General features: G+C 41.8%; 1 protein-coding gene across 1 annotated transcript in view; it reads left to right on the forward strand.

Annotated features, from left to right (window-relative positions):
* exoc4 (exocyst complex component 4) overlaps positions 1-15439 on the forward strand; it is a 115144-nt gene that overhangs the window by 73542 nt on the left and 26163 nt on the right. Inside the window, exons 12-14 of the mRNA XM_079652853.1 lie at positions 1697-1799; positions 2378-2494; positions 13994-14130. Of these exons, the coding sequence (XP_079508979.1) occupies positions 1697-1799; positions 2378-2494; positions 13994-14130 (357 nt within the window). The remainder of the gene's footprint in view (positions 1-1696; positions 1800-2377; positions 2495-13993; positions 14131-15439) is intronic.

Here is a 15439-nt window from a genome sequence, read left to right on the forward strand (position 1 = left end):
ATGGCCGTCTGGATAGACAAAGGCGTTTTACTGCCTTGTCCCTGCTACATTACTCACACGGTATCACCCCTGCCTACAAAAATCCATCTGTGCTCAAACGCCAACTTAAAGATCCATCATCTTGACACTTGTATTGAAACAATGACAATAATGACAGCAAGAGATGGATCTCAGAACAACAGGATGCACGGTTTAACTGGCAGCGTTTGTCCAAAGATCCATTTTTTGGAAAGAAAGTTGTCAGGAGAAATTGTATTTGTTGTTTTTGTGAAGGAGGAGCGTTTAAGTTTGCTACATATTTATATGGGCATGCTGTATATCTGGCCCAAATTGTTTTTGCAAGCCTGACGGTTTTAATGAGGCCACAGAAGAGTTTCTTCTACTTAACTTTCTGTTGTGGTAGACTTTCTGTGGGAATCAATGAAGGATTTAGAATCGGGTTAAGTTTTCTCGCTCACTCCGTCTCCCTCTTGCTTTCCCTGACACACACACACACACACACACACACACACACACACACACACACACACACACACACACACACACACACACACACACACACACACACACACACACACACACACACACACCACACACACAGTCCTGCCTCAGTTCTTGCTGACTAATTGGGTACGGATGCTGAGTAGTGTGATCTTGCAGCTTTTGCAAATTGTGCGTTTGTCTGCATGTGTTTTTATGTGTTCAATGTATTCATGCATATGTGTGTGCTAATCAATCATCCTCCTCCACTGACGTGTAGTTTCTGCATAGACTGTGTCCCTGCTTGTCTGCAATGTCCCAGACTCATGGTTCTGACATCACATTAGCCATCAACCAATGGAGTCTTTCTCCTGATTTCACAAATGGCTTTATCCAACTATATGACCATCTAGAGCCCTCTTTGTAGCTTTACTATTGTGTTATGTTTCTGTCCCACCGTTTTTCTTTTCTTTGTACGGTTTTCCTCTCTCTCTTCTACACGGTTAGGTCATATGTATTAAAGGTATTGTAGGTCAAATCATTATTTTGTGAGGAGTTTGATTTATTTGTGCATTTATATGTACTGAGCGCTTGAAAAGGCACCCGCTCTTGCATGGTTTGCCCTGTGGTGAGTGTGAGGCGATGCTGGTGACCAATGATTCTCTGACAAACGAGGTGTGTATGTGCCTCCACCATCCCATACATTACTGTCTGACCCTATCTGACCAACCAGACACAGACTTTCACTGCAAATTCAGAAAGCAGTTGACTGAATCTCTGATCGTTTTATATAATTAACGCAATAAATAGCTTTGGTACTTGTTATTTAACCATAGAGTTTACTTTTCAATATCCTTTAGAGAGAATCTGTACAGTGTCACTACAGTTACACACACTCACATCTAAGTATAACTGAAGTCTTACGCTAATGGCTCCGAGAAAAGTCCACTGGAGTACTTTTACGTTAACTACCCTGCTCAAAGGCACCTTGAGAGTCGTACCAAGCTTTACAAAATGATTTCCTGCAGCAGATCTTACCCTTCCAGTTGCTGTTAGACCCATTGATGCAAGGTTACCGTGTTGCTGTTCACACACCTGTGTCTCATTGCTCCTGTGATAACATTTAGGATGAGAATTAATATCTGCTCACAGGTGGTGTTATGATGTTGTTCTGTACTCAAGGCGTCCTAAATGTTTTCTTGTCTTCACTGTTCAGGTTCATTCAGGAGATAGAGATGAACATGGGGTCAGGCCAGGCCAAGCAGTGCCAGCTCCGAGCCTTCCTCACTTACTACATCAATGATCTCTTCCTCAACCAGGTTAGTGGAATGACACATTGATGGCTTGTGCACGCTGTCCGAAAGAGAGAACACAGGAGCTTTTCAAGAAAAAAAATAAAAATACTGTTTGTATAATAATTTAAATGTACTTTAGTCAAATAAATGTAAACTTATGGTTGATTCACTATAGTGCTTTATAAAGACATTTCAAACATAAAGTGGTGTAAACAATGTGCAGGGTTCATTTGCACACAAAAAAGATTTAATGAATCGCATAGCTTTATTGTGCAAAAATCAATCAAACTTTTAATTTAGTTTAGAATAGCTTTTATCTGCTTTTGCAAACAATCTCTTTATATTATTGTCCAGACGGCCATCTAGAGCTGAGCAATGCTTTGCATTAAATATTAGAAACAGCTTTTGATATACAGTGTCTTTTGTTTACAAGGATGGGAACATCATCTTCACCTTCTATGAAGTCAATTCTAAACTAAACAAAGAAAAGAAGATCAATACGCTGATTGCTATAGAAGAAAAAAGTTGCGTTTGTCATTTCAATTAACATGAGCCATATAATAAGTGAGTAAGTTAGTAAATGTGTGTAACTGACCCATTAGGTGCGGACAGAGATCAACAAGGAAATTGAGTCAGTGAGCAAGGCAGCTGACCCCCTGAAGATCCTCGCCAGCGCTGATACCATGAAGGTCCTAGGCGTCCAAAGACCCCTGCTGCAGGTGAGCAACATCCAGCATATACATTCTCACCAACAAGTATATACAAATGTGGGGGGCAAAAACAAATACAATAAATATCTGTACTGAATGGCCTTTGCCTTTATGTGACACAGGTTCACACACATGCCAATCACACTATACAGTAGGTGTGTATCAGTGTAGCATATCCTTGTGTGCGCAGTTAAAGAGGCTTAAAAAAAACACACCGCCCTGTGTGTTTGGCACCGTTTCCCCTTTATACCCCTGTTCAATGGAGTAGGGCTCTCCTGAATACGCTCACCTTGCAGTTCTCTGTGATCTCAAACGGATCAGGGGCAGGCAGCCACACACACACACACACACACACACACACACACACACACACACACACACACACACACACACACACACACACACACACACACACACACACACACACACACACACACACACACACACACACACATACACATACACACACACTTTCTGTTTCACTCTCAGATCATTTTGCCCACCCTGCAACCTATCTCACAGGATCATAATTACGGCTGAAATAGTGCTTGATCCTCGAGTTTGAAGTTGTTTCTACCAGGTGGCTCGATGACTTCATATACACACACACACACACACACACACACACACACACACACACACACACACACACACACACACACACACACACACACACACACACACACACACAGGCAGGTTGGCACAAACACTTGTATCTACCATTTTCGGTTTCCAAGAATGATTTTCTTCAGAAAGCAAGTATTTGATAAGGATAGCTGACCTAGCCAGGATAGAGAGTGTTGTGTTAAAATTCACTCATGACACACGTACACACACACACACACACACACACACACACACACACACACCCACCCACCCACCCACACACACACACACACACACACACACACACACACACACACACACACACACACACACACACACACACACACACACACAGACTGTCAGTGCATGACCACAGAAGCAGACAAGGAATGCAGCTTTGCTTTGCTTGTGTCTTTCACAATGGTAGAAGCTGAGTATGCATTCACAAAATCATTTGTCCCACATAATGCAGTTTAGTCAATTCATAAAATATCATAAAAACATATTTCCCACCCTACTTCTACTGGTATTTTACAAAAGCTGTTTGGTTGTGTGTGCAAATGTTTAGAGATACCCACCTCTGAGATTTCTGCAACACTAAAACAACAGAAGGGAATTAAATATAATTTGTGCTTCGAATAATTACATTTTAAAAAATTCTCCAAATAAACTGTTCAAATAAAAATTGTTAAACTAAGCCATTAACTTCCAACTCAACCAAAACATTTAAGGATACTGACTGCCGCATTGACAGCCCCAGAATTTAACCACAGGCTCATCTTGCTTATTTTGGCAGCCTTTCTTATTCACCGCAGAATCATGGCAGGTTGAAGATTACAGCAGTGCCAATGTCAAGATCCAGACAGTTGGCAAGCATTTTCAATGTCTTAGTTGTCAGATATCCTGGGTTTCCGCTGGGGTCTCTTTGTCTACAATATTGTAAAAATGTATGTTTTTCATGCACACATATTTGTTGTATATGTCTGTGTTTGATGTGTGTCCCAGAGAGGTAGTTTGTCTATGCTGTGGGGGGTTTTTGTGGCAAACGTTGGATATAGGTTTGCCAGTGTGTGTGTCCGTGTGTGTTGATGTTTTGCTGTGTGTTTGTTTCTGTCAAAGCCTTCCTGTCTGTGTGCCTGGTTCCCTCACAGGGAGGGAACAGCGGTGGCAGATCATTACAGAGAGAGAGACCGTAGGCGTTTGGAGTTCAGCAGGGTTTGTTTACGGCTCGGGCCCCTCCTTAACGAGCGATGCAGCATCTTGCTAATTATGCTGCTGTGGCTAATGAGCCTTTCTGCTGATAGTGGGGAGTGCAATAAAACACTCCTTTTGTTTGGGCTTTTTGCCTTTTTAATTGGGCTAAATAAAAGAGCCTTGTGCTCTTCTTCTCCTGCCATTCACATTCCAGGGTCAGGATGGCATTTTATGTGTGTGCTCAGTACTTTTTCATGTGTGCATCTGAGTCTGTTTTGCTACCTGTGTGTTGTTGTGTTCCTGGTCTCCAATTTAAAAGCCATCCTACTGTTTTCTTTCATGGCCTTCATCTGAAGTGTCACTCTTATGGCAGACTGCTCTCTTCCTCAGTGTGAGGTTTGTATTCATTTAATGTCACGAGAGCATTTCATCAAGGCGTCCTTTTTATCCTGAAAGTATGAACTAAAGTAGGTGCTTTTAACACAAAGCACTTTCTGTCACAAGCTTCTAACTGGCCAGGTGGTGAGTCTACCAGCTCTACGACTGCAATGGTTAATTAAAGATTATAGTGACAGCATATAATGGTTGCTAGAGTTTCCAGTAATGAAGCAGATGTGGTTGTGTGTACGTCCACATATATATGCAGGAGTGTGAGCATTTTCACGTTCACACATCCACTGTATGTGCTCCCTTTAAGTGCCATGACACTTTCTGTGCCAGGTGTTATCAGAGGGAGACACACACCGCTGGCATCAGAGCCAGAGAGGGAGAGAGCTCAATATTGCTACACCACATTAAACACACTCTCATACACCTTGGCTGGAGACACATACGGAAACCATAGGGGAGCACATTTTATAGACGCATCTGCTCTCTGCGACCACTGAAGCACACATTGGTGTCTGCAGCAGTTCCATTTGGAGGAAGACATTAGCCTTTAGCATGTGTGGTGTTTATGTTCTGGAAAAGAGTTGAGGAGTTTTTACAGACATGTTATGGCACATTTTTAAGATGTACGGATACACACTCAGTAGGCTATCACTTCTTTTACGTACATATATCTACATTCATTTCATATTAAGGGAGGCTGTGGGAGCACAGGTTCAAACCCCACTGCAGTCAGCATGTCGTTGTGTCCCTGAGACACTTCACCCCAAATTGTTCCTGTGGGGATTGCCCACAGTATTGAGTATGTAAGTCGCTTTGGATAAAAGCTCCCCCCAGTAGCAATCGTGTCTTTGTGGAAGCACTGCAGGAGTCAAGGTGAATATCACGCCTCAGGTTTGCTTAAACAGGCTATAATACACATGCAATCTGGGCTAAAGTTAATAAGTCATATCGATAGAGGCAATCATTTGCCTATCACTATAGACCAGCAGTGTTGAATACTGCATTTATGGATCATGTACATATATTACATGATAATGATATGATTATGAGTCTGAGCCATATATTGTCCACTAGGAGCATGAGATAAGGGCTGACTGGGACAGTATACAGTTCAGAGGGAAAGGTTATGTGTGATAGCGAAGCCTGGGCTGATAAGTCTCTTAAGGGGCAACGGCGTTAAAGGAAAAAAAAAGGCAACCAAGCCATGAAACCAACTCTTCTTTATATTTCTTTCTGTTTTTTTGCTCATTTGATATCTAGCTTTTTTTTCTTATTTGCTTGATGTCTCTGTCGCTCTCTACCTTTCATCTATTGTGACTGTGTTTATTACCATTATATTCTTCTTTCCTTTCCTTTTTTCTCATGTGCTGGACTCCAAATGTAACCCATGTATGTATATACGCTGCAGTGCGATGCTATCTGTCCAGCTCCGTTGTTGCCACTGATTGATTCATTTAATTAGAGTTGATATCGAGGGAAACGAAAGAGGGGGAGAGAAAGAGAGAGATGGGGAATATAATAGAGGAAGAAAGTAGGATATGGAGGGTATGGTCACTCTGCTGGATAGCTCTGGAGATTGGCTCCATTAATCTTGGTAGAAACCCCCCTGTGTCCCTTTTACACGCTCACTTTGTGACACACTAACATACAAGCATACACACAAGCGCAATGAGACAAACCTACCAGAACAACCAATTGACGAGCATATCTCTGTGTCCGGAGGACAGCTGCGAAACCCACTCGTACCGTGCGTTGTGCATGTGAGGGAGTCCATGAGTGCGGATGAATTGTTTGTGTTCTGCTTGTTTACTTCATCAGCCAAGACCACACCAGAACCATAATTACATATCACATTGGTCCTCTCTTTCCAGCTAAGTGTCATTCAGCTTCTTCCCCGGTGTCTCCAAACAATAGCCGCTAACTAGTCATTTTGTATCTGCGTGTGTGTGGGAAGTAAATGTCCATTAATTATTCATACGTGCATGTATTTGCCTGTTTTGTGGTCGGACACAACTCGTCCTGGAGCCACATAAAGACTGATTTCCTTCACTCTTTCAGCTGCCGGACTGTCACTGTATTGCAGATACGTTCAGCTGCCGATGGCCCGCTAATGAGTTGACCTTATAAATGGCACATTCACATGTAGCTGTGTAAGAGAGGAGGATGGAAACAGGCATACACACACAGACACATGTTACTTGTGCATGCCACACTCGCACATCGGGCTCCAGAAATTGTAATGACACTGACCTTTTTATTCGTGATGATGTGTTTAGGCAATGTTTATTTGCGGGGGGCTGAACGCACCCTGTTGATTGGCTCCCTGCTGCCACACACAAACAACCCACCATCACAAACCCGGTGCAGATTAGTGCATGTGTGTGTGTGGGGTGGTTCTTTATTAAGGAGACCTTGCCCCCATCAACAGACACAGCAATCACAATACAATACACCTGTTAGCCACATCAGCCGTGCCCTTTGATTGGGACACAAGTGGGACTAGGAGGAAGGAGGATATTACGGTCTGTATACACACATGCACTTCCCCCACAGATAGGCACACAACACAAACAATTCCAAAAGCCATTTCCTTGTTTATCAGTACAAATAAAATCTAAGAGAAACTGCACAACACCCGTTTTAATTCTTCAAGAATAGGCCTTTTCACTGTTAGAATAAATAATTGCATTGCGGTTCCATTTAGTCCAAATGTTTTCTCACTACATTTTCTGTCATTGAATGGATCAAGAGTGAGGCACCTCAATCAGAGAGTAGCACTTCTACTCGCAGCAATTTTGGCTGCACTTGGAATAAGTCCTTCCAATCTTCTTTTCCTCTACTTTCGAGGGAGACAAACCTCACCACTAAGGCAATGTCGTTTTAACTGCACAAGTAGTTGCAACTTGTCTCCTACAGTTGTGGCTCCTGGGATTGGTTGATTCTCATCCTGGCCTTACTTGAACTGTGAGGATGTGCAGTATCTCAAACTTGTCAAATTGCCTCTCGTGATCTTATAAAGTCAGGAAGAGGTTGAACGATGAGTTTCTTGACTTTATATTGCTTCCTCTCACCAATCCCTAAGCTTTTATATCCATTTTTATTTAGATTATTGTTGGTATTATGATTAGATCCAAACTAGACGGTTCGCTGAGCATTCCTGGTTTTCAAAAGGAACATTGTAGTAACATGGACTGCACCAAAACACTTGTGTAACTTCTTTCCACAGGTGGGAAATACTATCTTAAAATGTTGATTTGGTTATTAAGAATTTAAAACGCTTCAGTATTTTTTTGTTGATATTTATGTCGCTCTAGTGCTGGAAACCTGTTTCACTGCCCTTTCTTGGTGATTTAATAAGAACATTTTATATTTGAGTAACTTATTATTATTATATAATATTTATTTTATTTTATATTTATTTATTGCTTTGGTACAATAAGGTTGAAGAAGTTTCTTTTCCCTTTTCTAAGTGGACTAAAGTCCTGATAAATTCCAGGATGTGTTTCGAGTCTGTCTCACCTCCAGACCTTTTTCCCCCTGTTCGGCCTCCTTTCTCACCGCTCAAGGTGTAACAATCCCCGCCACACACCTTCGCCCGGTTATCTCACACCAAACACAATCTTCACTCCTGAGGCCCGCGCCCTGCTGCCCTGGGCCCCCAACCTGCCTCTGCCATCGAAATGTTCCTTACTCAGAAATGTATCACAGTTGTGATTTCTTTATGCTGTTTATATATTTATTTTAATAATATATATATATTTAGGATGTTTAAAACCCTGAAGAAAACAGGCTCACCTTCTGCAGCCTAAGGTAGTACAGGTTCACACTATGCAGTGCCCCCCCCCTCCCCCCCACCCCCCCCCCCCCCCCCCGCCCTTGACGGAGCCTCTGTATGTAACAAGACATAATCTTTGCCTTTGGAGTGAGTGAGTGAGTGTGTGTGAGTGAGAGAGTGAGAGAGAGTGAGAGAGAGAGAGAGAGAGAGAGAGAGGAGAGAGAGAGAGAGAGAGAGAGAGAGAAGAGAGAGAGAGGAGAGAGAGAGAGAGAGAGAGAGAGAGAGAGAGAGAGAGAGAGAGAGAGAGAAGTTGAAATGTCAGCTCTACCACAAACATGCCCTTTGGTTTGAAAGAAGGATGGCTTTGGCTGCGGGCGCCTGATAAAAGTTACAGCTTGAATATTTAGAGGCAAGTTAATGCTCTGAATTGCAAATGACAGTCTTTGTGATGCTTTGGCTTTACATATTGTAGCGTGTCAGTAAACATGTGTCTCTGTTAGTGCATGGGCGCCAAAACAATGGCTCCGTATGGGCCTAATGGGGCACAGAGAGGAACATACCCCCTGTACAGAACTCATTAAACTGCATTATAATACCTCTTTCACTCTCACACTAACCAGTGATGGCCTTACTCAGTTCTTGTCATTAATAATTCAGAATAATTAATAATAAGTGAAAAACAAATATTTAAAAAACCAAGACAATCTTGTTATATCCACCAGAAGGCAATGCTACTGCACCAAGAGGATCACAGAGTGATTAGTAAAATTGACTTTTGTGTTACTGTATATGGGAACAGATCTCTAGGTTGACTCCTTGGATTACCATATGCAGAGCTCAACATTTCCCCCTTAATTTGTGTGTTTGTTGTGGGTGTGAATAGGGTGTGTGATGTGGAAGCCCATCTGTAATCAGCCAAGTGTGATATTGCTCCTCATCTCTCAATTAGAGCACTCACAAACTCTGCATTAAGATTTTGCATTTGATTTGATGATGGCGGCTGTTAAAGAGAAGATCTGTTCTTATAGCTACTCCATTTTGTCCATCCAGAAGCAATGTCTTTAAAAATAACTCAAAGTCAGAAATCAATATGTGCTTTCACACCGGAGTACTTTTCCCATAAATAGTTCCGATAGATCCTCGGATGTTGCGTTCACACCAAAAATATCTTTTTTTTCCGGGAACCTTTCCACCCCTTTTTAGTCCCTGCAAGAGAGTAAACCCAAAGCATAAGAAGAATAAGTGACGTCAGCAGCTTCATTTGCGTAATCCTCCCTCAGGACTTATTCTGGTGTGAACACGATTTACTAGATAGTTCCGGGGAAATAAAAGTTCCGGGGAAAAGTTCCAGGAACTATTCCTGGGAAAAGTACTTGGTGTGAAAGCGCCTTATGTGTACATCATGATTTTTGTCCAAAATAGATGATTTAATGATAGGTAGTTAGAGCGACATCTAGTATTCAAGCAGCATTTTTCAGATGTTACACCAAAAAATAATGAATATGGGTGGGGTTGCTATGCAAATGCACATGCAGGTTAGAGTATATAGCCAATACATTCATTATGTAAATTAAAAGGGACCACAACTTGTATTTGTTTTGAGGTGACAGCTCTTGATTGGTGACTCTCTCTCTCTTATACACTGCGGGAAGAACAGTGGAGTGTGTGTGGACATAGTAAGTCAATCTTCCTACAAATACATTTCAAGTCATCTTTTAAGTGTAGATATATTGCAATCATACAATTAGATTATTGAAAAGTCCAAACTTGAAAGTTGTAAATAAAATACAAATAACAAAGTGCAGGGGTTTTGCATGATTTTTTGAATAACATCTAACTGATGAAAAATCCAATGAGGATTTGCCTTGTGTTTTTGGATGACATTATACACACTGCCTAGTTGTCAGAGCTCAAACAAACTTGAAAACAAACCCATGCACACACACACATACAAAGAAGCACGTGTCGTGGTTGAGCTGGCACAAGCATCAGCGCCATCCGGCATGCGTCAGGGGAGTGTTAGGAGTGTTTTTCCTCGACTCTGACGTTGATGAATGATCTGCCAAGACAATGTCCCCCTCATGCCCTGCTCCCCCTTTACCCAGGAGAGGGAAAGCCTGTGTGTGTGAAAATGGGGGGGGGGGGGGACGACGACACAGAGGTTATCTTTGCTTGTGTTTACGTGGGTGTGCAGTTGTGTATATGCGCTGCTGAGTACATATTATTTTGGCAACCCTCTGTCAGTCATGTGAATGGCATGGCGTAGGCATTACACGATTCAGTGGTTTGGGGTCGGGGTGTGTGTGAAATGGCAAAAGAGCATGGGGTTAAACACTCTGAACCCTGGGCTACCTTGAAGGGACCCCCCCTGTTTTAATGTGGAAAATCCATGATCCGTTTCCGAATCAAACCTGAGGCCCTCGGGTGCCCCCTCCCCTTCCACAGTGTAAAAACACATCTTAAAACATTATAACCACCAACTATTCACGCAAGATGCACTTTGTTCGATAATGCGAAAAATTGCACTTCCTATTTGTACCTTTCTTTAAACCTTTAGATGACACTTTACACGTAGGTACCAGATATCAGCATCACAGATGAGTTAAGAAATGACATCACTGTAGTCTTACTGCATTAATGTCCCTGCATTTTGCTTTTACACTCACTCCATCAAAGGAAATAACTACTTTTAGCAGCGGCTCAGTGTGGTTTCTGTAGTGATGACCGTGCGTTAACAGCTTATTTTCCGCTGAGGCGCCACTCTGAGTTCTAGGACTGTCTTGTTGCTGCCATTAAACCGCCATGGCCTTCATTCCACTCTAAACGACAGCAGTTTACCCTAGCAAATGTTCAGATCCATTTACAAGACGCGAGTCTAATTTTCCTTGATGACAATGCTTTTACATAGTAATGATGTAAAAGAGTGGAGGCAAAGTGAAACCAAGCTCAGTTTCAGGGGTAATGTAATGTTGTGGAGGAGAATTACAAAATAAGTGTGGGTGTTTCTCACATGATGGCTCAGCATGTTGAACTTTAAGCTTGAAAAATGGGAAAGAGAGAGGGAGAGAGTAAGATAGACATAGAAGGAGAAGTGGATGTTGTCTCCTCTGTAACAGTCAAGTAAGATAGAGGAGAAGTAGCAGCACACACTATCTCTCTCTCTCTCTCTCTCTCTCAGCCCTCCCTTTCTCAATCTGTCCCTTGTACTTTTTAATGATTTCTGCTGCCTAAGACAAATGGCTGTGTTAAATGAGCAGAATTAGACAAGGGAGCTGAGCGCAAGAGCATTTGTTAGAGCAGGAGTAATGGATCGGGCGTCCATTGTTTACTCTTCTCCATTCACCGGCTTGGCCTGCTATTGAGCTACATGTCCTCAAAGTCCAGACAGCACCAGTGAAGGGCCACTGTTATTATTCTGACAACACATGAGCTTTCTGACAATAGCATGAATTATTATCTTTAGACTTCTAAATCTTGCTTTTCCCCCTATTTGTACGGATCTCTAGAATACTATAACCTTTAATGTTGCATTTCTTACACATTTTTCAAGAATTAAAAAAAAAACGTTTCCAATATTGTAAAGTTATTCTCATATATTTTAATGTGTGTATTGTCAAATTATTGTCAAAGAGGTCATCATTTAAGAGTCAGTGGTTTTCCACATGGCCCTATTCTCATCTATGCCATTACTTTGTCAATTCAATACTTAATGTTGTTTTTTATTTGCTAGTACCCATAATTGCTGTTGCTACAGTCCAGTTTTCCCAAAAAGATTGTTGCTGTTTATGTACAACATCAATCCAGTTAGATTGATCTAAATAATCCAACCCTTTCCGTTTTAAGTGGTACATACAATTGTAGCACGGTAATAGACTCTATTTATTCTAAAGTCAGTCATGCTGAATATTGTCCCTGAGCCACCCACTGGATCCCTCTCAGCCTCAGCAGTGCTGACCCTACAACCTGACCTCGGCAAAGTAGAAAAGTGAAAAAACGGAATTTCCCTTCAGGGATCAAAACAGGAGCGTATCATTATTACCATAGTGACGGAAACAGAAATGTCAATGCTGTAATTTCCCATGCTTTTTGTAACGGTTTGCAGTACTGGTAGCTGCTTCCAGTGCAACACTAACAGTCAGCTCGCCCCCCTGCACGGTCTGTGTGTCTCTCCCCACCTTGCAGGCTGACAGGGGGTCAGGCATGGACAGTAAAGGTGTGTGTGTGTGTGTGTGTGTGTGTGTGTGTGTGTGTGTGTGTGTGTGTGTGTGTGTGTGTGTGTGTGTGTGTGTGTGTGTGTGTGTGTGTGTGTGTGTGTGTGTGTGTGTGTGTGTGTGTGTGTGTGTGTGTGTGTGTGTGTGTGTGTGTGTGTGTGTGTGTGTGTGTGTGTGTGTGTGTATTTGTTGATGATCAATTACAGTCACTACTGCCATCTACATTATTTTCATCCATGGTGGCACTGGCCTTGGATATTATGAAAGTTTATAAAAAATAAATTACACAGAAATGAAATAACAGAGATCATATGCCCAGGACTCTTCCAATTGTATTTCTCTTAGGTTAAGGCATATTATAGTTATTAAAACCAGACTACATCATATATTTGTGTTTTGATCTAGGATTTCTAACTGCTGTTGCTAAACCCTGCTTCCACTGCAGCTGTTTGCACCCACCACAGATAATTTGCATTTCATTCATGTTTGACAAAGCTATTCATTTTTCCATTTCACACCTAAACAATCAACTCCATATTAAGTTTACATAGGAAAAGCGGTGAGATGAATATTAAAAATCTATGAACGCTGAATAAAAACCGCACATTAAGACCCCCTCTCTGTGTGTCCTTGTGTGGCATTGCTCTGCTTCACACACAGAACTGCTTTTTGGAGTCATGGCGGGTTTCAGTGCGTCAAGGCTATCACCAGACAAATAGCAAGTTATCACTATTATTGGAGATGTAGGATGGATTGGTTAAGTGCTAGGAGCGGGAATAATGGAACCTACTGAGTTGTAATCTCATTTAACAGCTCTTGAATTGCTCAGATGTGTGTGTTTTGAAAAGTTTGCTCACGGTGTGTTTCTGGGGATATGAAGCCTCTCTGCCGTTACCGGGCCAGCTATTAGTCACGCAGGAGTGGCTAATCTGTAATGGCTGCTGTCACAGCCCTGCCGTTGCTCCTGGTGATGGGTGCACTGTGATAAATGCACACACGCTCACTTTCAGCCTGAGAACACACACAACACAGAAGTGTATACACACGTAGGTGCACTCACACTGATTCACTTACACACAAAGAATCATCCATTCTTACAATACGGTGTTTCAACTTCTGACAAGCTCTCCAGCAGCAGTCATCAGTCCAGCCGCAGGTGACAGACAGACAAGTGGAGTTGGAGGCATCCTGTTATTTTAGCAGACTGGATCCGACCGACCACTGCTCTACAGTGCTCTTTTATTTCTCTGTCTGTTCCTTTGTCTGTGTTTCTCTTCTGAAAGTTGAAATGAAACCAGCCAACCAATGCTCTCCTCCTGTTTCTGCCTCCAGAGCACAGTGGTGGTGGAGAAGTCCATCCAGGATCTAATGAGCCTGATGCAAGACCTGAGTGCCTACTCCAACCAGTTCCTGGAGATGGTCTGTGACAAGCTAAAGGAGTACAAGGAGATCTGCAACACAGCGTACAGGTAAAGGAAGCAGAAGCTAGCTCAACTAATACTGTATAGGAAGGATGCTTTTTACTTGGGGATAGCAGGCACTTTGAAATATTAGTTTATTGTTTGAATTCTATGCAGTTTTCTGAAACAACACAAACAATTGGGAGCATTATTTAATTACATTAAAAACCTGTAGTTTAAGGGTCTTTGCGGATTGTGATTCAAGGCATTTATAAGAATGTATCTGCATTTCTTTGTTTTGGTTAGTTTGCAATCTTGATAACTGCGTATTTTATATACATTCATGTAAATGTAGATTGGTATGAAGGACAAGCGGCATTTAATGTTACATTTAAGAATTAGGAATGAGCTTTGAATTGCTTCCTATTGCGTTATACACACACTCGATGGTACACACATTGGCGCTTTGAAAGGCCATCCATCTGTGCTCCCCTGGGACCGTGTAACACCTGGCCAGGTAAAGGGGGGGCTAGAAAATATGGAGGGATAAGAGAGCTGGTGATGAGTGGGCCAGGGGACGCAGGAAAGGGACTGACAGACTGCCGGGCGTCCATCTGGACTCTGTCACAGGTCAGCCTCTCTCACCGGGCCTCCAGTGATAAAGACAAGCCCAGCAGAGGCTGCCAAAGTCCATGTGTGTACTTCTGTTTATATATGTGTGTGTGTGCTGTGTTCCTATTGACATTTACACACAAGTCTGAGTGTGGATGTGTGTGTGAGGTGTAGATGAAAAACCCTAGAGTGCTTGTGTCTCCTGTACAAGGTGTTAGTATGATAATTATTGCAGAATCAAGCAGTTTTTCTCCAGCCTAGACATATGCACACAAAGCACATGTTTGGCAGGCTGCCTGATTTCACTTAGTGCCAAATCAGAACTTCAGTAATAATACTATATATATCTATATATCTATATATATCTTAGATATATATATATACTATATGTATATATATATATATATATATATATATATATATATATATATATATATATATATATATATATATATTAGCCCAGATGCTCATGATCAACTTCCTGACCATTAATGATCTTAATCTGTTTGTATGACGATTAGTTTTGTGCCCTTTTAGCAACACTGTCGCAAAGCCCAGTGCCTAAATACCATTATATCTTCATAATTTAGCCTTGCATATATTATATGTTAATACCATGTATAATTTGAATAATGCTAAAATGCTGAATGATTAGGTATGTACATCTTACTGTAACATTTATACATCTAGGTATTCTTGCACAGAAATCTGTCGCATCTTATTATGTTGTCTAAAAGGAGAGAAATGCTGTGATTTCTAACATGTC

The sequence above is a fragment of the Notothenia rossii genome (genome assembly GCF_949606895.1).
Source record: "Notothenia rossii genome assembly, chromosome: 10".
Taxonomy (NCBI): domain Eukaryota; kingdom Metazoa; phylum Chordata; class Actinopteri; order Perciformes; family Nototheniidae; genus Notothenia; species Notothenia rossii.